The following is a 21,331-nucleotide window of genomic DNA, read 5'->3' as shown; positions in this document are numbered from 1 at the left end:
GTGAACCAACTAGCTTTTGGGTCAAGGCTAATTACATAGTACTGTATGTAATTAGCTATTATTAGCATCTCAATCCCTATACTATAATAGCATCTCAATCCCTATACTTTAAAAAATTAAATTGGTATCCGTACAATTACGAAAATAAAATATCTAGATTTATTTATCTTATCGTCATTGGTTTTATTAACGAAAATATGAAAACAAAAGATAAAAATATAATTTTAACATTCCAATAATGATAGCCAATGATGTCGATGGTAACACCGTTAAGAGTTGTTGTGGAAGTGAAGAGCGACGACAAGAGATGAAGATTGCTCGACATTTACATCAACGTTGATACAATTATCGAGCGATGAAAAAGCCACCGATGTAGTTGTAGAGTGACATAAGAGTTGAAGACCGTTAACATCTACATTGACGTCGATCCAATTATTGAGCGACGAAAAGATCACCAACGCAGATGCAAAACAACGTCGCTCAACAACTACGTCGGTATCGATGCAGATGTAAAACGACGTCGACGCAAATGCCGAGCAACCCTTCTCCAATCTGCGTCGACGTCGACGCAGATGCAAAGTGATCCCCATATTTCGTTGTCGCTCTCTTCATCCATAACAATCGACCGTAATCCCCAACGACACCATCATCCACCACCACTAATGTTGTCGAATATCACTGATGAAACGTTAAAATTATATTTCTACTATTTATTTAATATTTTTATTAATAAAATTAACGACGTTAAAATAAATAAATCTAGATATTTCATTTTTATAATTAAAAGGATGACAGCATAATTTTTTAAGTATAAAGATGAATATAAAAATAACTGATTACATAGTGTAATTTACCCTAACCCGAGTTCGTTCACTTTCTTTTTCAGTTATAGTAAACTATCGTTTGTTCCCCCAAATTTTGTTTCTCCTTAGTAGCGCCGCATTCGTAGGCTTAAGGTGTTTCCGCGAGTAACTTTACCGCTCTCCGAGCCACCCCTATCTTCCTTCGAACCGACCGATCTCTTCCTCAATAATAGCGAGAGCAACATGGCGGTTGCCCCCTTCTCCCGTCTCCTTCTCAAGCCCCCGCCGCCTCCGCGCGCCGTCCCGTTCCGGGCGGCTCTCCCCGTTCACCTCCACCCCGTCCCAGCCCAGTACTCGCCGCTGCGGGTCTCCTCGCCCCTCCGTCTCCCGGGCACCCGCCGCCCTCGCCGCTTCTCCGCCCAGGAGAACGGCGGCGCTTCCGAGACCCTGGAGGAGTCGGAGGCCGACGAGGGAAGAAAGAAGGAGCAGGAGGAGGAAGTAGAGAAGAGGGACACCGCAGCTTCCACCGCCGCGGCATCGGTGGCTGAGGAGCTCAAGGAGATGATGGAGGCGAGGAAGAAGGAGTCGTCGTCGTCGGATCTGTGGGGAGGGGTGGCGGACGAGGTGAGGGAGATCGAGTGGCCACCGTTCGGCAAGGTGCTGGGCACCACCGGCGTCGTCATCGCCGTCATCGCCGGCTCCAGCGTCGCCCTCCTCACCGTCAACGCAATCCTCGCCGAGATCTCCGACAAGGTCTTCGCGGGCAAGGGCATCCAAGACTTCTTCTGAGAACGCCCAAAACAAAACAGAAAAGAACAAAATTAGCTAAACCTCTTCATCATATATATTTGAAATTTTTTGTACCTTTTATGTCAATTTCTTAATGCAAGCTCCATTATTCCCCGGAATTTAATCCTCTCATTGTCTCAGGTTGAATTTTTGCAATTTTATCGTCACTAAGAACAATAAATTGAATAACTTTTATGGATGAACTTAAATTTGCAGAATTATAAAGAATGATAGCTAATATACATATAAATCACATAATTTATAGATTACAGATGCTTAAGAGTATGATGCATACACTGATAAGTTATAACAGCAAGATCATAAAAAATAGAAATGATAAAAAAACCACACCATGATTAAGAAAAGAATCCATGACATGCTCAGTACATGTAATAAAAATGTTATACCTGGCATGAGAAACCAATCCAAAAGCAGAAATTGATGCAGAAATGGAATTCTAAGTGACAAAGGTTTGCATAGATGCAGAAATGAAAAATTGAAGTGGAGAACAGAAACTAAAAGCAGCAGAGACAGTACCAACTTAGGCTGCATACCGGAGGCAAAGAATAGCTTTCAACACAAATATAATGCTCCACAGAAAAGCAGAATCTAACTGGTTTGTACTTGGCGAAAATAGGAAACCCTAGGGAGTTATGCCAATAAACAGAGTAGATTGTGAAGCTTGCCGTTTGCACCCGGTAGCAAACGGCAAACCTTGTACAATGACCAATTTAATCTACATAAACACCCTGCTTTAACAACTTTGATTTTTCCAAACCTTGAATAAACTCCAAATGAAGTATGATATGTACATATATACTTTTCTCGGGTTCATCTAGAAAATTTCTTTGTTAGAAAACTCTAACCAGCTGAAGACCAAAGGAAGCATTGCGATCAAAGCTTAAGCATTTCCTCTATTATGCATCAATTGTTACTTGATTGCTCAGCTATTGGAAGACCCATGCATTTAACCAGTGAAAAGTGGTCATCATTAATGGAACTGCATGAGCAAAATTGATAAAAGTATCATCAAATCAAATTGTTTAACAAGTACAAGAGATTGACAAAATGACAACAAATTAAAGTTCTAAGCATATATCAGTTTGTACGTGGACCTAGTCTGATGTGTCCCATAAAATACACCCCAGTTAGATGCACTTGAGTCTGTAACAGTGCCCAATCCTCCAGCATAGTCATGCACCGCTAAGGAAAAGGCACTCGACAATCAAATTCACTGCTGTTAAGATGCACAAAAATATAATGAACATGTATTTTGTAATCCACGATTGCTAAGCCTAGTCAATATCACAAGGTAGAAGTTTGCACCATTGAGCAAGATAGAAGCCTATACAATCAAATTCACTTCTGTAAGGAAAATGACTGCCTTGGAGCCTTTTCCATCTTTTAAGCCTAGTCAATATCACAAGGTGGAAGTTTGCACTATTGTGCAATCCAAGATTTCTAAAAATAATGATCAAATGCTGCATTTCGGGATGGTGTTGTCATGACATACTTCATTAATTAGGATAACTGCTAGTTTAATAAGGATATCATTTTTTTGGCTTGTGCAGGTAACTTCATCTACCTTAAATGTAATAGTTCTTCTAAGCAAGATATTTAATTTATTTTCATTTAGTAATGATTGCAAAATTACAAGATCCTTAAAGGATAATTTATTGTGTTGGGCAACTTGAACTATCCTAATTTGATAAACAAAAATGATATGCTATCTCTAACTTGATGCAATCAAAATGCTTCTCATGCCCACATGTGCATATACCTTGAATATAAGGATTCTGAACACTTGAATATAGTATACATTGAATTTTGAATTTCCATGCTTTAATTAGTCTCCTTAATACGACGTACTATATGTGAATGGTCATTTGATATATACTTGATTGTTTATGCTTATCATAAGTTATATTTATGATGACCATAGATTGTCAAATTGTACATAATATCACTTAATATATGAATTGTAGCAATATATAATTTACATAATTGTTGTTTGCCTCGTTCATATCGTGTTGTGACCTACTTTAAAAGATTTGACATATAGCTACGTCCATGTTGCAACGTGTTCATGTCCAAGCAATGTCAATATAGATTTGTTCCGAAGGTTATAGTTTCATTGTGTTCTAAATTTAGGCAGCATTTCTCACACATGAATCCAGAAAAAAGAATAGTCTCTTTATTCTTCACATCCTCACAAAAAAAAAGAGATTGTGAAATGTAATAGAGTAGAGCAATAAAGAAAAGAAACTTTATAATGCCATGAGAACAACCAGTCTGCCATGGCATTCAATAAATGTTCTACAAAAATTAAATTGTCACAGGACTTGTACCGATATGAACTTTCGGACTAGAAACATTGAATGACATAAATCTTTTCAAGCTTGAATCAAGAAATTATATTACTCAATGGATTACTATATAATGAAGAAAGACAATAATCTAAGTTGCAGGAAAATACTGTCAAACTGGTCCACATTTTCAAATCTAAGTGACTGGAAGTTAAATGTATTCTTTCAGCCTATGGTTTCCATTCAGATACACATGATAAAATTTTTCAAGTTTACATGTAGATGAAAATTGGTTTTCTTCCATATAGAAAAATAGTCTACCCTAATTCATGCAATCCAATATATACAATGATTCAGGCATTTGTTTCCGGGAACAATGAAATATACTGAAAGGATCTCAAGTTCACAATTGCATGTGATACTACATTTTGGAGCTGATCATACATCAAAATCTTGTATAATTTCAGAAAATTGTTGCTGATGGACATGCAGATTTCTACACTAAAAGCTTGTTTGAGAAATCAACTACACTGTCTGGAAACTCCGTGCAAATGAAATGCAACAAAAGATGAGATTCACAGAAAGTTATTAGAAAGTAAAAACAAATATTCAACAGAATGCATTTAACACATCATACATAATATGGAATCGCTTGAGACAATCCCAGTTCACTCATAGACTCCCTATTTATGCATTTGATCAGTTGAATTATTCATGGTATACTTCTAGCACTTCATATAAGACACACCAGTGTTCCCATGTAAATCATATAAAATACTACAATTCTTTTGCTACACTTATCAGACATGATTTGTACTTGTGAAATTTGGCAAAATTACCTAAGTATCTGACTGCTACAAGAAGAGCAATTAAACTATTTCATTTGAACTATTCTGCAACGTCGATGACCCAGAATGAGAAAGTACCTGAGGCGTTTGCTCCTACTCGAATATGTGAAGCCCATGGTAATTGGCGCCTTCCCACCCTCAGAGCATTGAGTTCATTCACCTCCCAAGAGATGTACTGGTCGAAAACAAATCATTATCTTCTAAGAAATCACAAGTGTTTCTGCGGATATATCTGTAGTGGCATCGAATGTGTCCACTCCTACCTCTTACACTCTAGCGACGCCTCGGGGCTTGAATGAGATCACCCTTCTCAAATACCTAAGAAAAACTAGTGGATCAGTTCATAGAATCGGAGTGCCTCCTCAACATCCCTAACTCCTAATACAAAAGGGGACGAAGAATTGAAGAGGAGGAGATCACACCTTCGGATCTGGTGGTCCTCGATGCGGTGGGAGAACCCAAAAACTGACGAGATACGGACGCTCCAGAGAGAGGGAGATGGAGGAGGAGCGGCGTGGAAGCGCGGATTCAGAGTGCGCGATTCCATCGGCGGAAGGTCGAATGCCGCTGTTTCTAATTCTTTTAATTATGAATTAACTCGAAAATTCTACCGCTATTGCTCGAATAAATTACAATTTCGAAATTGACCAACCTTTTGTTTAATTTTTGACCCGAGTTCAGCAATTTGGAGATCGGGTCCGGTTAGACAGGTTGGCTTGGTTTGGTTGGACCTGCGTGCGCCAAAATAGGCAATTTAGGCTCGTATGGAGGGATTGGATTCGTGTCCGGTCAATTTAGTCTTTGTACAAACTACCGGTTCAACTGCTTGGGATCCGAACCCTATCCGTCTTGAGACCAAGGCCATTGGACCGGGTCGGATCCCATGACCGATAAGAGCCCGATGTTACCTACCTCTTCCCTCTTCCTGGTTTCCACCGTTTCTCCGATCTCACCCCAAGTCGCGAGTCAGCGATGCTCCCCTTCCAGGGGCTGATCGTCTCCGACCTGCTCGACGACCCCAACGGCGGCCTGGTCGTCCTCTCCTCTGGCCTCCCCCTCCCGTCCCTCGTCGCCTCCCTCCTCCTCCTTCATGACGCCTCCGCTGGCTCTCTCCTCCTCCTCTCCGCCTCCGACACCCAGAAGTCCGCCATCTCCGCCGCGCTCCGCAGGTATGGGCAACCGGACCTCCCCCTTCCCTCTGATATCCCAGGCGACCTCCCCTCTCACAACCGCACTGCTCTCTACGCCTCCGGCGCTGCCCTCTTCGTCACTCCCCGCGTCCTCGTAGCCGACCTCCTCACCTCCCGCGTCCCCCCATCCTCCATTGCCGCCCTTGTCGTGCTCAACGCTCATCGCCTCTCCGACACCTCCACCGAGGCCTTCATCGCCCGCATCCTCCGGGACCACTCCCCTTCTTCCCCCATCCATGCCTTCTCCGATCGGCCCCACGCGATGGTCGCCGGCTTCGCCAAGGCCGAGCGCATTATGAAGTCCCTCTTTGTCCGCCGCCTCCACCTCTGGCCAAGGTTCCACGTCCTCGTCTCGTCTGACCTCGAGAGTGCTCCACCCGAGGTCGTGGACGTCAGGGTGCCCATGACGCCAGCCATGATTGGGATCCAGGCTGCGGTGCTTGGGTCCATGGATGCCTGTCTCAAGGAGCTCCGGAGGACCAACAAGGTCGACGTTGAGGACCTCACTGTCGAGAACGGCCTGTTCAAGTCTTTCGATGAGATCGTGAGGCGGCAGCTCGACCCCATCTGGCACACTCTTGGGAAGAAGACCAAGCAGCTGGTTAGCGATCTCAAGACCCTAAGGAAGCTGTTGGATTACCTTGTCAGGTAAAGAAAGTTACTTGTGAAATTTCTACCGCTGTCTACTTTTGATGCTTCTTATACTTCGAGGTTCAAGATTGATTCTTCGTGACTAAAATTTACGGCAGTGCTGTTGAAGTTGGTTCTTAATTTTAGTTTAGTGGAAATTGTTCTTGTTAGGTACGATGCTGTCACGTATCTGAAGTATTTGGATACCTTGAGAGTTTCAGAAGGTGTTCGATCAGTGTGGATATTTGCTGATTCAAGCTATAAGATTTTTGAGCTTGCGAAAAAGCGGGTTTACCAGATGGTTCGAGCAGATGGGACAAAAATCAGTGTGGACACTAAAAGCGCCACTAGGAAAAGGAAAGTTAATAATGAGAGCAAGAAAGAAACCGGAAGTGGTGAGTTCCCCCTGTTTCATTTAGTTTCTGTTCTTTTCCTTTTGACTATGTGGGTTTATGCTAATGGTTGTCTTGCTAGTATGTATCTGCATACCATTGAATCCTCGCATCCACCCATTTCAATAATGAAGGCTGGAGAAAATCTTATTCTAGATAAAGACATCATGCATTGTTTTGAATAATATTACTGTTCATTTCGTCAGGGACTGGAGCTTCTTCTGCAATTGAAACAGATGGAAGTAAAGTGGATACAAAAGCTGGTGTAGTGTTGGAAGAAGTCCTGGAAGAAGCCCCCAAGTGGAAGGTGTTACGTGTAAGTGAGTGAGTTTGCTTGCTTTTCTTCATTGTCCACTTGGTATGATACACTGTGTTTCCCTCTCTTGTTTTCTTCTCCCACAGCAGTGTAGCACGTAGGATGTCGTGTTATGAAGTTATGTTCTTGAATAGATGTTATCCTATCAGAACTTTGTTTCTAAACAGATGATTATTATGTCAAATCTGTATTGTGGGTGGTGCATGCTGATGCAGCAACGATATAACACATATTCAAGTCCCTCATTGAAGTCTCTATATGGCACTTTACATTATATCTTGTATGTCCATCGTGCTATATTTGTCTGTATGTGTAATTTGGTGCCTATGGGATGTAAAAACAGTTTCTTCTGGCAGGCTTAAGGTGCTCTTATCCAGTTTATAGCTTGTATTGGTGCCAAAGCAAGGTACAAGTGAGCAAGAGTTTTGGAGTGGAAACATGCATGGTTAGAAGGGTTCTTAAAATGAATTTCATGGTCAAATGGTCAAAAGGAATTTCATAAAGTTCCTACTTCCTAAGGAACTTTATTTTGTTCTCTGTTTAGTTATGGAACATATATCAAATGGTAACTTGACATATGCTGCTGGAGCATGCCATCAGGGTCTAGGCCAGACTGGCATGTCTCAATAACCACTTTGGTGTGGCATGGAAAAATACCATGTCCTTATCTTACAAGCGTGTACCAGTGTGATCATCCTTGGCCAGACCACATTTGATTTTGATGACATAATGCTATGTGAAATAGATGAGATTGAAAAGGTTGTAAACTAAATCAGCATTATCAAATTTTCCAGGTGACATCTGATTTTGTATTTGCACAACTGCAAAATCTTTTAACTTCATTAATTTTTAAGCTTTATTAAATTTCTTTCTTACCTTTTACTTAGATACATTGTACATTTTTCATTTAATTCTCCATGCACAAGTATGAATCAGATATAATAGTGTTGAGAAATTTTATTTCTTGCTCTACATTTTATTAGTTGCAGGTTAAGAACTTTTTCTAGTCCATTACATAAAGTTCTCATTGGAAATTCCTGATTTTCTAGTTTATAAGATTATATATATATATATATAATTTATATTTATATATTTAAGTGAACCTAAGGTAACCAAGAAAAGGAATTTAATTGCAGGAACTGCTGGAAGAAATAGAAGAAGAGCGCAGAAAAGACATTCAGCCTAAAGAAGGAGAAACAGTAGCAGAAGATGCAGGGGATCTCAGTGAAATTGTTCTGGTTGCATGTAAAGATGAACGCTCATGCATGCAGTTGGAAGATTGCATCTCAAGAAGCCCACAGCAGGTGTTGCTCTGGAACTAGTAGTATTTGTATTCAAACAAATCACGACAAAGATATTTCTGTGACAATACATTGTGGTGGCATTGTGATTCACCTTTCTGTAGTTCCTTTTTTCCATAATCAAGCATGATTTTTTTCTTAATACATTCTTCAGATCAAGGATGTTGCACTCTGTTGACAAGTCTGCTAGTATTTGCATGTTAGGTTAAGTTTAGTATCTTAATTAGAACTTTACAGCATATTCCTAGTTTAATTGTTTTTTATGATCGTTTAGAGAAGATTTGTTGAAACCAACTAAGTTTGGTTTCTGATTACTAATGAATACATCTGGATATGATGCTACTTCTCTTTTGGCTTAAGGTTATGCGGGAAGAGTGGGAGAAGTACTTGCTAGGCAAAGTGGAGTTGCACAGTTTAAGGAAACGCAACAAGAAAAGATCTCAGGAACCTAAAGGTTTTGGTGTACTTGATGGTGTGGTTGCTGCTGGATCATCTGATAATTCAGAACCTAGCAGCATATCCAAATATGAAAATGATGCCTTATTGGCTGCAGCATCAGAGATCAACATTTTATCTAAAGAAGTTGATGTTGGGGATAATTCTCAGTCCGAAAGTAGAAGGAAATATTTTCGAAAAACAAGAGGAAAAGGAAGATCGAGGAAAGGTTTGTCAAAGACTCAACTTCCTGAAGCTAAAAGTTATCAGATAGATAACAATGATAAAAATGAAAAGACCAGTTCAAATCCCGAGGGTGTACACAGTGACCCTGAAAGAAAATCCCCAGAAAGTTATCAGGAGAATAATCTAGAGAACATATGTATAGAGAAAGATCTTATTCAGGGGCATAAAGAGGAGTCCCATGGTGCAACATTGAATCATATCAAGCCACTTCCACCTGTGCAATTTTATGCACTGGATAGTGACCAACATATACTTGATGTGCTGAACCCATTTGTTATAATTGTATATCATCCAGACATGACCTTTGTCAGAGAAATAGAAGTTTACAAAGCTGAGAATCCCTCTAAGAAGTTAAAGGTCTACTTTTTGTTTTATGAGGACTCTGCTGAGGTGCAAAAGTTTGAGGCAAGCATACGCAGGGAAAACAGTGCATTTGAATCCTTGATCAGGCAGAAATCACTGATGATGATCCCAGTGGATCAGGTCTGGTTCATTACCATTGCATCCCCTGCTTGTTATCTCTTTTCTCAGTTGTTGATCCTTTCCTATCATGTATTACCTCTATCACTTATCTGCAAGCATGAATTATTATATCTCTAGACGTGAACTCATCTGTCCTGAATGAATTGGAGATAATGTAGTTATCATTTCCCTTGGGAATTTCTATTGTTTATTTTAGTTAAGTGCAACCTAGCATACAAATTGTTTTATGCCTCTTTCTGTATGATGGGCTTCAAGAACTAAACTGGAGTTTTCTTTTATGGAATCAAAGTATCTGGTGCATAAACTATCTGCTAACAGAGTATGAATGACTGTTCAGTAGGGCATTTGAGAACCTTTAAGGATCTTCGTTACTACAAGTTCTCCAGAGGCTAGCTTGTCATTATTGTTTAATTTGTGACCAGACCCTGTGTACTGTAAGTTATAATATATGCAAATTGATTATATTGTAAAGTTTTGTTCTAAACTACTTTTGTGTTTGTAATGACAATTTTCACTTTTAGTCAGAGGGTTCCTCATGGTTGCATGAGCTTAAACTGCAATCAATAAGAAAGAATTCTCATGCCCCCTTTGGCTGTTTGGAGAATCTCTCTTGTATAAATATTATCTTGGTGAGGAACGTCACACTATCTTTTGTAGATCAACCTCATATTGGCTGTTTTATCAAATTTTCCCAGTAAATTCTTGTGCCTTCTTTACTATAGTCATGCTATATTGCTGGCCGATATTGATAGGATGAGCATGAGTCCGTAGACCAAGTTGGTCAGTTAGTTGGCACTTTTTATACTTTTTTCCTTTGAAGGGACAAAAAGGCAGCAGAAGCATCTTTAATAGGCAAGATTGAATATTTTCTAAATTCTACTACTGGTAAGAAAGGCAATAATCTGTTTCAATGATGAGCTTATAAGTAAATTTGAAGATAGTGGCATTGTATTGTTCAGAATCACAGAAATCATGTTTAGTTTTAAAACATTTTTCTGGATATCATCAACTCGATATAACTTGTCTTTCACTTCCAGATATTATAATATTTGTGTTGCTCATGATTGTCAAATGCAATGGTAGAATTGTTTTCCTTTATGTTAAGTAGAGTCTTCATATGTCGTTTTTGAAAATTGTTAACCAAAGAGTCTAATTATAGAATTATCATGAAATCTTTTGCTTTATAAAGTATGGTTCTTTATCTCATGATTCCAGATTGCTGCAAGCTTTCAGTTAGTAAATCTTGAAAGTTGAAAGTGTATCATCATGTTCACCTTCATTAATATTAGTAAAATATTTGTGTTCTCCTTTCAGAATGGACGATGTATTGGACCTAGTACTTCTTGCGAACCACAGTCGGTTATTGCGCAGAACTCATTAACAAGGAAAGCAGGTGGTAGAAAGCTACAAGAAAAAAAAATGCAGGCAATTTTATATCCTTCCTTTTCTAAATCATTTTGGAAGATATTCCAAGTATTTTCTTATGAAGTTGAACTGACTGTGCTGTCTACTTGAACTGTTTTGCAGGTTATAGTGGATATGAGGGAGTTCATGAGCAGCCTTCCTAATGTTCTTCACCTGAAAGGCATGCATGTTATACCTGTTACTCTGGAAGTTGGTGATTACGTTCTTTCACCTCAGATTTGTGTTGAAAGAAAAAGCATAGCAGATCTGTTTCAAAGTTTTGCATCAGGTCGTCTCTATCATCAGGTGGAAACAATGAGTCGTTACTACAGAATGCCTGTGCTTCTAATTGAGTTTTCACAGGATAAGAGCTTCTCTTTCCAGGTATTTCATAGTTGGTCTTTGGTCACTTGTTAATCATCATGTATGCCTCTTAACTGTCTTATCCAAGAAACCTCGGGTCAGTCAGGTTATTGGTTAAATTAGTGGGTCAACTGGATGTGCCGCCAGTTTAACTTATATATATATATTTTTATATATGAAGCTCATTGGGTTGCTTCCCATTACTTATATAGACTTTGATGCTTGTGATTTGTTGTATTACCATGATAGGAGTCATTTGGTGATTAAAAGAGGAGTGCCATCTTGTTAAGGCGTCTCATCAGGACTATCAGCATTGTATGAGCTCATTTGGTAGTTGAGAAAGTGGACTATCATTTCTATTTCAGAAATGACTAAAATGCCCTCAACAGTAACAGATAAAAGTTGGACTTTTCAATTTGATCTGGCTCAGTTTTCATGAGTGATAGTAAACTTGGTTGGGTCAACTGGTTCAGTATGGTTGTTTAGCACAAACAATCTGATTAAGGGATTAGAGCAGCCAAGGGTCCAGTTCATGATTTTCCCAGTCTGCCTGCCTTTCTGATCCAGTTCCAATAACTATCATGTTGATTATACAGAGTCATTAGTTCCAATAACTATCATGTAGATTTTCCATTGAGTTGAACGAAACATAAATTTAATCATTTTTGTTCCTTCTATGATAGGGAATTCATCTATCTTAATGTTTCCAACTCGACTTCATTAAACTTCTGGATAACTGTTTCCCAAACGCTGAACAATCTTCTGATTGCCAATCTACTGATTGGCAAACAATGCTTCCGGCTTCTTAGCCTGCCATTCTATCATTTTCTGTTTTCTTTGGTACTATGATGATAAAATCTTGTCTCTATTTGAGCTACTTTACAATTTATTGCAAAGGTTCATATACATAAGACTATGCTAAAACTACACATTCATTATTGTTATGGGATGTTATTCAGCTGATTTTAGGTTATATCCATTAGGATCCACATCCAATTTTTGATAAGCCTGTGTCCAAAATGAGTATCCGTGTGACATTTCATGTGGGACTGGGGTTTGGTGTCAGATTTCTACACACTGGCACAGTACAGATCCTTGTCACCAATCTCATAAGGTTCTTGGATCGAAATGAGGATCCAAGCCTAAAATTTTGTGTTGCGTTTCTGGTTCTAGGGGTCCATCAAGATCCCTAATTATTATCCACATTTTTTGTAAGTCTCCAAGCTTTGGTGGATAACTCATTGGAGACTTTTAAAGAATTTTGCACCTGCATCATTTATGACATCCATTTTGGCTACCAGAGTTTCTTGATCACTATCAATTTGTTAAGTATTGGGCTGAGGTAATATTTGTTGCAAATATCAGTAAATTGCAAACTTCAAATAGTGTGCCCTAACATCTCAAGTGGCTTCAGGTTGTTTTCTCCATCATTTTATGTCATGAACAAGGTGTAGTTTGACTACAGGCCAGAAACTCATTTTAATTGTGTTTTTCTTTCTTGAGGCTGACACTAGGTTTGGTTAGATAAATTTGTAGATGACACTAACTTTCTCATGGCTTCTTACAGTCTGCAAGTGACATTGGTGATGATGTATCACCAACGAGCATAATTTCAAAGCTCTCGTTGCTTGTTCTTCATTTTCCTCGCCTGCGCCTTGTCTGGTCTCGCAATGTGCATGCCACAGCAGAAATATTTTCATCACTCAAACAAAATCAGGATGAACCAGATGAGAGCAAGGCAATTAGAGTAGGTGTTCCATCAGAAGACGGTGTTGTGGAGAACGATGTAAGGTAAACACACGAGTATCTTACTACTAAATTCATAGCAAATAACCACATATTTAACTAGGCAATGTTTTACCAAGTGGCTGTGGTATATGGACGGTCATTTAGCATAAATTGTTACCCACATAAGTGGATGCACATGCCTTTTTGCATAATAATATTCAAAATAATATATGATTGATAAATAATAAATATATGTTCAAATCCAGGACTTATGGTGTCATATGTATATTCATTTAAAGTGTTTAGGTGATAAGTTACAAGAAATGGATAAACATATGTGATTAAAGTTTTAATGTCATGGACCATGTTTAACAGTACTAATAGTATGATTACAGAATCGTAGCAATAAGGTGGAAATGTAAACCACATATGTGATAATGTGTTTATAAAGATTGCATATATAGCAATATAGGTTTATGTTGCTGTGATTTGGCCAATTGGCTGCCCAACCATGCTAGAACAACTAAGGCTTCTTTTTTCGGAGAGGGGAATGACCCTCTCATCTTCTATCCTTGATTCACTCTGATGCTAGGGGTGACTTTTGTACTCATCTAATTTAAAAGAGGAAAAAGGTTTATGTCGCTGTATATATGACTGTACGTCGCTGTATTATGACTGTATTTAATGTGTATTTGTGTTATGGAGCATTTGAACCTCAAACCACTCACTCCCTATGAGGGTTTGACTTAACTGATCCTAGATGATGGTCTTTCTGTTTGATTTTCTAGTTTCTAATATTTGTGGATATACTTTCATCCAAATTTTTGGTCAAAATTGTGGTATGTCTTTTTATTTGTATTCATACCTTTGAGTTCCATTTTGATTATAGACAGAATCAAGAGAATCCTTAGACAATTGGGAGTTATGTTTAGAGAGTTCTAGACATGTCATATAAACACTCTCTGCTTGCAGGGATAACGATGTGTATGTTGATCCTTTCCAAACTTTCATTGGCAGAAGCTTTGTGCCCTGGGCTCTGCTTTTTATGTTATATGATGTGCATAGATTTTGGACCAGTTCTTTTGCTTTCAGTATTGGTTTTCTTGGCAATTGTCTGAGAATATTACATTGGGTTTCGACATGTTATATGATAGTCTAAAATTTAATGAATCTGTTGCCGTCTCAGGGCTGAAAATTATAATACCTCTGCAGTAGAGTTCTTGAGGCGTCTCCCTGGAGTGACAGATGCAAATTACAGAGCACTGATGGATGGATGTAAAAACTTGGCCGAACTTGCTCTTCTTCCCATTGAGAGGCTAACAGAATTCATGGGAGGTCAGAAGGCAGCTCGGATGCTGAAGGAATTTCTTGATGCAAAGTGCCCAACCTTGTTGTGATGCGAAGTGCCAACACATGATCTTGCAGAATCAGCAAGTGCACAACACCATCTTTTCTTGTACCCTTCCCAAATGTGAACTTATGAGACAACATTGATTGGTTTCATAAAAGGGGGTGCTTAGGTGGGATCTCATGCACAGCGGTTGACCAATGTGATTTCAAGAACATCACAAGAGGCAGACTAGGACGGCAAGCCTCAGATTAGGATAATTTACCTGTCAATTTGGTCAGCATGGCCAACAATCTCAACCTCTTTTACATTATTAATTGAGATGATTAATTCATTGATTGTTAGCTGAAGTGATTAATTACATTATGGGTGGTATTATTACCCAGCATAAGTTTTTGTACAATCTGTTCCTATTAGTTATTGGGGCTTAGTGTGTAACTTCCTTAGAGCAAGTTTACATTCTTCAGCACAAGTGTGTCTGTAAATTGCTGTATTGTATTCATCAAGGGAACTAACAGTATTTGTTACAATTTCAATCACTTTAATTTTTTTTACAGCAAATGTTGGTGACTGCTTTCTGTATACACGTACAGCTTCGAATGGTTGCCTGGAGGCTCTTATCCCTTGTGCTGCCATAATTTATAATGAAGGGTTAACTTCTTTGAAATGATGGTCAATGCAGAACAGTAGGCAAATTTTCTTTTCACAGCAAATGTCAGTGACTGGTTTCTGTATAGATGTACAGCTTCCTATGGTTGCCTGAGTGATCTTTGTTGCGCTGCCAAAATCTAAATGAAGGGTAACTTCTTTCAACTTGTGGTCTAGGCTGAACAGTAGTTTTATTTTCTTTGTAGCAAATGATAATGACTGCTTTATGTATACAGGTACAGCTTTCAATGGTTGCCAGAATGCTCTTCTCGTCATTGTGCTGCCAATGTTTATAATGAATGGTAACCTCTTTTAACTAATGGTCAAGGCTGAATAGTACAAGATCCTTGTGAACTCAGTTGTTGTTGGGCTACTTTTAATGCCTGTTTTGTAGATGCTGTTGAACCTGCTCTGCCCCCACTACATTTTTCTACATTGCAGTGGATTTCAGCTTATATGCTTGCATGACTTTGATTTCCATTAATGCACTTGAAAGATGTCTCATCCAATCAAGCCAATAGATGACAAATGCATTTTACATGCCATCATTCTGGCACTTCAGGTGCAAGCAGAGATAAGTTTCTCCAGAAAAAGTTTTGTTTGGGTTCATTCAGGTATATACTACTTGTTTGATAAGTTTCTAGATGTAGTTGCTAAAGATTAATTTTAGTAAATATCTGATGCATAAGCTAGCATTTTACAATGTTTCTCTAAAATTCAAGAATCTGATATATGTTTATCATGCACTTTTAACTGTTAAAAGTCTGTTACCAAGCAATGATTCTACATTCTGTATCTGCATCTAGTTAATGCCTTAGATCCCAAACTCATGCATTTTTCCTATTGTTCTTTCATATTCTGGCTTGGATGTACCATTTTGTTCAAGATAGATGCTCTTCGTAGTTTCCACTCATCTATCCATCTGAGCTTTTGAGGTCCAGAAATTAGGAGAACCTTTTTTACATCAGAGCTGCAATCTCATCAGCAATCAGAACAGTCGGAAGAAGCCGATACCACAAAGCTCTCAAAAGATGATGGCGAGACACCAAGAAAGATTAAAGGTAATACTAAAACCTCAAACTAGTGGTTTTCATTATCTTCTTGCTCATTGCCAGGTATTATTTTATGCTACTTATCTTGTTGCTTCCAGCACAATTCATATCAAGTATAAGCACAAGCTTTTAGAACTTCCTAAACTGCGTACAACTGCATGTGATACAGAACACAATCAACTTGATACTGCAATTGAGTAGTCAGGGAAGGATAGGGACATCCATAATTTAGTACAAGTTGAAGTATCAAATGACAGATTACCTGTTAATACCACATGTATATGAATCTACAAGCCAAACAATAGGTGTCTAGTTCTGATCTTTATCGCATTTAATACTGCATGATGACATTAATATAACAAAGTTTGTACTACTTTCCGAGGCTTAAAGACTCAATTTTCTCTGCTGATTTTATTCTCTCCGGACGCCAATCCCAAAAGTCTCCATCATAAGATAGCAATATAAAGGACACCACTGTAGAAGCCTTCCTCTTGTTCTTTCTTTTATTTGCTGTTGTTATTAGATGGAGTTGTGTTATAGAGTCGTAAGCTTAAGCACTAGAAGTGATTGATGTGGGGAGGGGGAAACCAGCTGGGGAAGTTCCCCAAGCGGAAGCGAACCGCCAACGGCGGTTTCTACGGGGGGCTTTCCGAGCTGTTCGCCGACGACTCGGCGGCCCGCACACCAACGGCGAGGTCGCCGAGGAGCTTCGACAGCGGCGGCATCGTCGGCCTTGGGATCGTGGCGGAAATGAGCGGCCCCGTCTCCCGCGTCTCGCCGGCCCGTTCCGAGCCGATCTCCATCGGCTCGGCCAGGGTCGCCGCCGAGGCGAGTAGGTCGGACCCCACGGAGGAGGAAGAGCTGTCGGAGAGCTACACGTGCGTGATATGGCACTTGGGAGGGAGCCTCGCAGGAAAGAGGGTCTACTTCGACGACGGGAAGGCAGCGTCTTCTGAGCCACGCGGCCGTGCGGGCTTCACGAGCTGCTGCATTCTGGCTTCATGATGAGCTCATCATGGGTCGGATAGTTTCTTTCTTTCCGTTGATTCTGCTTTGAGATTCGGAGTAACATTTTCGCATCTTGAAGCTATTTCGCATTTCCTCTTGCTCTTCTAATATATTTGTTAGTGATCATATATGATAAGCTCTTCTAATATAATAAGGGATCATTTGATCGATTTATCATTGGTGGTGTACTTTATCATTTCGAAACATGGGAGCTTCGAAATATGCACTAAAGGAAAAGAAGACTTTGACAAACTTATGAGTCCTTGATTTTTATACTCCTCAACTAATGTGGGACTAAATAATCTTACGTACAAAACTTTAATTATATATATATATATATATAACATAAGCACCATGACCCATACGCTATCTTCTTGATCTCAATCTCACCAACCACCACCATCATCATCATCATCCATGTTCCAAACCCACAAAAATAGTCAGCCACTTGACACAGTTCCATAATATTATACTGCCCAAACCACGAGGCAAAACCATGGACGCCAGCAGAAACGAAGGTGACATGAGAACGATACCATACCATGCATTTGTCATCCCAACCATGCGCTCGATTGCTCTCTCTGTCTTAAACCTCACTCGGTCAAACAAACCCTTTGTGTCAACCTAATCAGCTCTTCGGTGAAATGCAACTTGTCTCCATAGTAGAACACATGCTAAGCTAATACTTATTAATTCATCCTCTTGTTTTTTTCTTCCAATCAAGAGAAAATTAGGGTTGTCCTTTAACCAACTCTCTCTTCTACACTCTCCTTCAAGTGTTTGCAAGGAGAACTCTTCTTTCTTTTACTGTTCAAAAGCTTGTACTTTTGGTTTCTATTGGTCGATCACCTAGAAACATAGTACTTCCCCCATAACAATAGAAATCTTCTTCTTGCATTAGTAAACTGAAGGGAAGTCAAAGAAGTGCCACCAACATCTGCTCTACCAACTCAGCCGAGTCCTCTGACTTCCAAAAGCCATTCTTCTCCTACCTTGTTTCCCTCCGCTGCCCATCGATTACCCTACAAAACCATCGAAGATTTCTTCTGCTCCACTCTCGCCTAAACGCTTATATAAAATCACGTCCTCTTCTCCTAATCCCTTCACTGTCTCAACGAGCATTGGCAACACAGGAAGGAAGCCATGGCGAAGTTAGCCGTCATCACCCTTGTGGCAGTTGCCTCTGCTTATGCTGCCAAGTCCTTCTTCCCCGACCTGTCGCCCTTCTTCCTCTCCCTTCCTCTCCTCCTCCTGCTGCCATTCGCGTTGTTCTCTGGGTCCGGGTCTGACACCCCTCCTGGTCCCGTCTCCTTCCCCATCGTCGGCAATTGGCTCCAGGTCGGCAACGACCTCAACCACCGGAACCTGGTGGACATGGCCAAGAAGTACGGAAACGTCTTCCTGCTGCGGCTGGGCGCGCGCAACCTGGTGGTGGTGTCGGACCCGAAGCTAGCCACCGAGGTGCTCCACACTCAGGGGGTCGAGTTCGGCTCCCGGCCGCGCAACGTGGTGTGGGACATCTTCACCGACAACGGCAAGGACATGGTGTTCACGGAGTACGGCGACCACTGGCGCAAGATGCGCCGGATCATGACGCTGCCCTTCTTCACCAACAAGGTGGTGCAGCAGTACCGGGAGATGTGGGAGGAGGAGATGGACATGGTGGTGCGCGACCTCCGGGGGGACCGGGTGGCGCAGACGGAGGGGGTCGTCGTCCGCCGTCGCATGCAGCTGATGCTCTACAACATCATGTATCGGATGATGTTCGACGCCCGGTTCGAGTCGATGTCCGACCCTCTGTTCCAGCAGGCGACACGGTTCAACTCCGAGAGGAGCCGCCTGGCGCAGAGCTTCGAGTACAACTACGGCGACTTCATCCCCATCCTGAGGCCCTTCCTGAAAGGCTACTTGAACAAGTGCAGGGACCTGCAGAGCAGGAGGCTGGCCTTCTTCAACGACAACTACGTGGAGAAACGAAGGTAGACATAGCTACACATCATTTTCTCGGATCACCACCGCACACCAATGTCTAATTCCCGCGGTTCTCATCCGCCTACAGAAAACTGATGGCCGCAAGAGACGGGAAAAAGCTGAGGTGCGCCATGGACTACATACTGGAGGCCGAGATGAACGGAGAAATCAGCTCAGACAACGTGATCTACATCGTGGAGAACATCAACGTTGCAGGTAAACGATGACCCTGTAATCATTTGCATCGAGACTTGATAGGCTTAACGAGAGGCTAATGTTGGGTATGCTACAGCCATAGAGACGACCTTGTGGTCGATGGAGTGGGCGATCGCAGAACTGGTGAACCATCCCAACGCCCAGCAAAGGCTCAGAAAGGAGCTGTGGGATGTGCTCGGAGATGAACCCTTGACGGAAACCAACCTACAGAGACTACCGTACCTGCAAGCAGTCGCCAAGGAGACACTCCGGCTGCACTCGCCCATACCCCTCCTCGTCCCCCACATGAACCTCGAGGAAGCCAAACTCGGGGGATACGACATCCCCAAGAGAACCAAGGTGATAGTGAACGCGTGGTGGCTGGGGAACAACCCGGAATGGTGGCACAAGCCCGAGGAGTTCCGGCCGGAGAGGTTCTTGGACGAGGAGAAGGAGGTGGAAGCACTGGTGGGCGGCAAGGTGGACTTCAGATTCCTCCCCTTTGGCGTCGGCCGGCGAAGCTGCCCCGGGATCATACTGGCATTGCCCCTGCTCTCGCTCATCGTCGGGAAGCTGGTGAAGGACTTCGAGATGGTGCCGCCGCCGGGGGTGGACAAGATCGACGTGACAGAGAAGGGAGGCCAGTTCAGCTTACAGATCGCCAACCACTCCACCATCGCCTTCCATCCGATCGCACCATGAGAGGGAGATGAAGAAGTAGTATGAAATGATGAGATCAAACGGTGTTTATTAGTAATTACACACTGTAATAAGGATTGTATTCTTGTGTTTGTGTGTTTCTTTATGTAAACTCTTGCTTTGTAATTGGGATTTGCCGGGCTACCAGTTGAAGTGAATTTGATGCATAAATGTGCTGCAGATGTAGTTAGAACCGCTTATCTTCCCGGAACAAGAAATAGTCTTATTAATCTATGTTATTATAATATTTTAAAGTTTCTTTTTTTCTAAATCTGAATTAATCAAATTCGATTGAGACTAGATTAGACCGGCTTGGGCTACCTAAATCAGACCGTCGATGGCACTTGGTCGGATCTAGCCAATTGACGACTAGCATAGAGCTTATCCGGTTGAGAAAAATAAATATATATTATCCTATGTAGTTAGTTATGTCTAATATCTCAGTTCTTTCATTTTAAAAAATTAATATTTCTCCTCATATCGTTGACTCTACTGGTGAAAGATACAACACGTGTCGTGACGTATAGAAATGATGCTAAAAAAAAAGGATAAAAAGTAATTTTGATCCTCACCCATTAGGCTTGTTCGAAGCCAGAGACTTTAGGTCGGATAGCAAAGCAAGAGAAATGGGACAATGCAAAAGATGAGGATCACTACCAATGTTACGATTGGGTAGATTGTCCGAAATGATAATAAAGTCGAAGGGAAGGATAACAAAGCAGGGGAAATGAGACAGTGCGGGAGATAAGGATCGCCATTGATGTCATCATTGGGTAAACCGTTCGAGAGGATAACGAATCAAGATAAATAGAATAATAGGATCACCATTGATACTATTATTGCATAGGTTATCCAGGAGGATAATAAAGCTTGAGGGAAGGATGATTATTGCATACGCTATCCTCCTATGAAATTAATATCTTTATATGTTGAGAATAAAAATTATTATTTTAATTTTTTTTTAGTATCATGTGATATATTCCTTCAGTAGAACCAATCTATACCTGCAACTCAGCCTCGCATGACGTAGAACCTCCGGCTTGCCTCAACGGCCCAATGACTCCCACGTGGAGTAAGTGCGGCCCTTCGCGAGTTAATGCGAGCCCACAAAACCTGATTTGTTGTCCGAAGAGAGGCCCAATAGTAGCCCAGGACTCAGGTTTGCCAACAACCACC

At 40.9% G+C, this 21,331-nt stretch overlaps 4 protein-coding genes and 1 long non-coding RNA gene across 8 annotated transcripts; 4 read left to right on the top strand and 1 right to left on the bottom strand.

The window, feature by feature from the left end:
* The first annotated feature begins 992 nt into the window (after positions 1 to 992).
* LOC135606974 (preprotein translocase subunit SECE1-like) lies at positions 993 to 1,711 on the top strand. Its single transcript, XM_065098377.1, has one exon. It carries the CDS (start codon positions 1,047 to 1,049, stop codon positions 1,590 to 1,592), a length of 546 nt encoding a protein of 181 aa, XP_064954449.1. The 5' UTR covers positions 993 to 1,046; the 3' UTR covers positions 1,593 to 1,711.
* Positions 1,712 to 2,599: 888 nt separating this feature from the next.
* On the bottom strand, positions 2,600 to 5,323 carry LOC103976862 (uncharacterized). 2 transcript variants are annotated; one of them, XR_010485052.1, is made up of 4 exons: positions 5,169 to 5,323; positions 5,010 to 5,064; positions 4,825 to 4,921; positions 2,600 to 2,829 (listed from the first exon to the last, which is right to left on the bottom strand). It is a non-coding gene; the product is annotated as an uncharacterized LOC103976862 (long non-coding RNA). The 2 variants fall into 2 exon arrangements; XR_671061.3 differs by having other exon boundaries at positions 2,600 to 2,795.
* A 335-nt stretch (positions 5,324 to 5,658) lies between these two features.
* LOC135606972 (DNA repair endonuclease UVH1-like) lies at positions 5,659 to 15,143 on the top strand. 3 transcript variants are annotated; one of them, XM_065098374.1, is made up of 10 exons: positions 5,694 to 5,915; positions 6,035 to 6,584; positions 6,738 to 6,961; positions 7,165 to 7,274; positions 8,411 to 8,578; positions 8,936 to 9,739; positions 11,054 to 11,164; positions 11,267 to 11,527; positions 13,074 to 13,297; positions 14,421 to 15,143. In XM_065098374.1, the coding sequence occupies exons 1-10, from the start codon at positions 5,837 to 5,839 to the stop codon at positions 14,629 to 14,631; spliced, it is 2,742 nt and encodes a 913-aa protein (XP_064954446.1). In that variant the 5' UTR covers positions 5,694 to 5,836; the 3' UTR covers positions 14,632 to 15,143. The 3 variants fall into 3 exon arrangements, with proteins under 3 accessions (XP_064954444.1, XP_064954445.1, XP_064954446.1); XM_065098372.1 differs by having other exon boundaries at positions 5,659 to 6,584; XM_065098373.1 differs by having other exon boundaries at positions 5,659 to 6,584; positions 13,074 to 13,292; positions 14,421 to 14,559.
* Positions 15,144 to 15,285: 142 nt separating this feature from the next.
* On the top strand, positions 15,286 to 17,467 carry LOC108952348 (uncharacterized). Its single transcript, XM_018823420.2, has 2 exons — positions 15,286 to 15,381; positions 15,467 to 17,467. Exon 2 carries the CDS (start codon positions 16,853 to 16,855, stop codon positions 17,285 to 17,287), a length of 435 nt encoding a protein of 144 aa, XP_018678965.2. The 5' UTR covers positions 15,286 to 15,381; positions 15,467 to 16,852; the 3' UTR covers positions 17,288 to 17,467.
* Positions 17,468 to 18,358: 891 nt separating this feature from the next.
* On the top strand, positions 18,359 to 20,313 carry LOC135606973 (cytochrome P450 CYP73A100-like). Its single transcript, XM_065098375.1, has 3 exons — positions 18,359 to 19,269; positions 19,350 to 19,477; positions 19,554 to 20,313. The coding sequence occupies exons 1-3, from the start codon at positions 18,434 to 18,436 to the stop codon at positions 20,156 to 20,158; spliced, it is 1,569 nt and encodes a 522-aa protein (XP_064954447.1). The 5' UTR covers positions 18,359 to 18,433; the 3' UTR covers positions 20,159 to 20,313.
* Positions 20,314 to 21,331: the final 1,018 nt, after the last annotated feature.

Source organism: Musa acuminata, chromosome BXJ2-3 (assembly GCF_036884655.1).
Source record: "Musa acuminata AAA Group cultivar baxijiao chromosome BXJ2-3, Cavendish_Baxijiao_AAA, whole genome shotgun sequence".
Taxonomy (NCBI): Eukaryota; Viridiplantae; Streptophyta; class Magnoliopsida; order Zingiberales; family Musaceae; genus Musa; species Musa acuminata.
This window is presented reverse-complemented; position numbering and strand designations above follow the sequence as displayed.

Coding starts and splice junctions, on each gene's coding strand:
- LOC135606974 (XM_065098377.1), top strand. CDS start 1,047: ATGGCGGTTGCCCCCTTCTCCCGTCTCCTTCTCAAGCCCCCGCCGCCT.
- LOC135606972 (XM_065098372.1), top strand. CDS start 5,719: ATGCTCCCCTTCCAGGGGCTGATCGTCTCCGACCTGCTCGACGACCCC. Junction 7,275..8,410: donor CCAAGTGGAAGGTGTTACGT/GTAAGTGAGTGA, acceptor ATTTAATTGCAG/GAACTGCTGGAAGAAATAGA. Junction 11,528..13,073: donor ATAAGAGCTTCTCTTTCCAG/GTATTTCATAGT, acceptor GGCTTCTTACAG/TCTGCAAGTGACATTGGTGA.
- LOC108952348 (XM_018823420.2), top strand. CDS start 16,853: ATGTGGGGAGGGGGAAACCAGCTGGGGAAGTTCCCCAAGCGGAAGCGA.
- LOC135606973 (XM_065098375.1), top strand. CDS start 18,434: ATGGCGAAGTTAGCCGTCATCACCCTTGTGGCAGTTGCCTCTGCTTAT. Junction 19,270..19,349: donor AACTACGTGGAGAAACGAAG/GTAGACATAGCT, acceptor ATCCGCCTACAG/AAAACTGATGGCCGCAAGAG. Junction 19,478..19,553: donor GGAGAACATCAACGTTGCAG/GTAAACGATGAC, acceptor GGTATGCTACAG/CCATAGAGACGACCTTGTGG.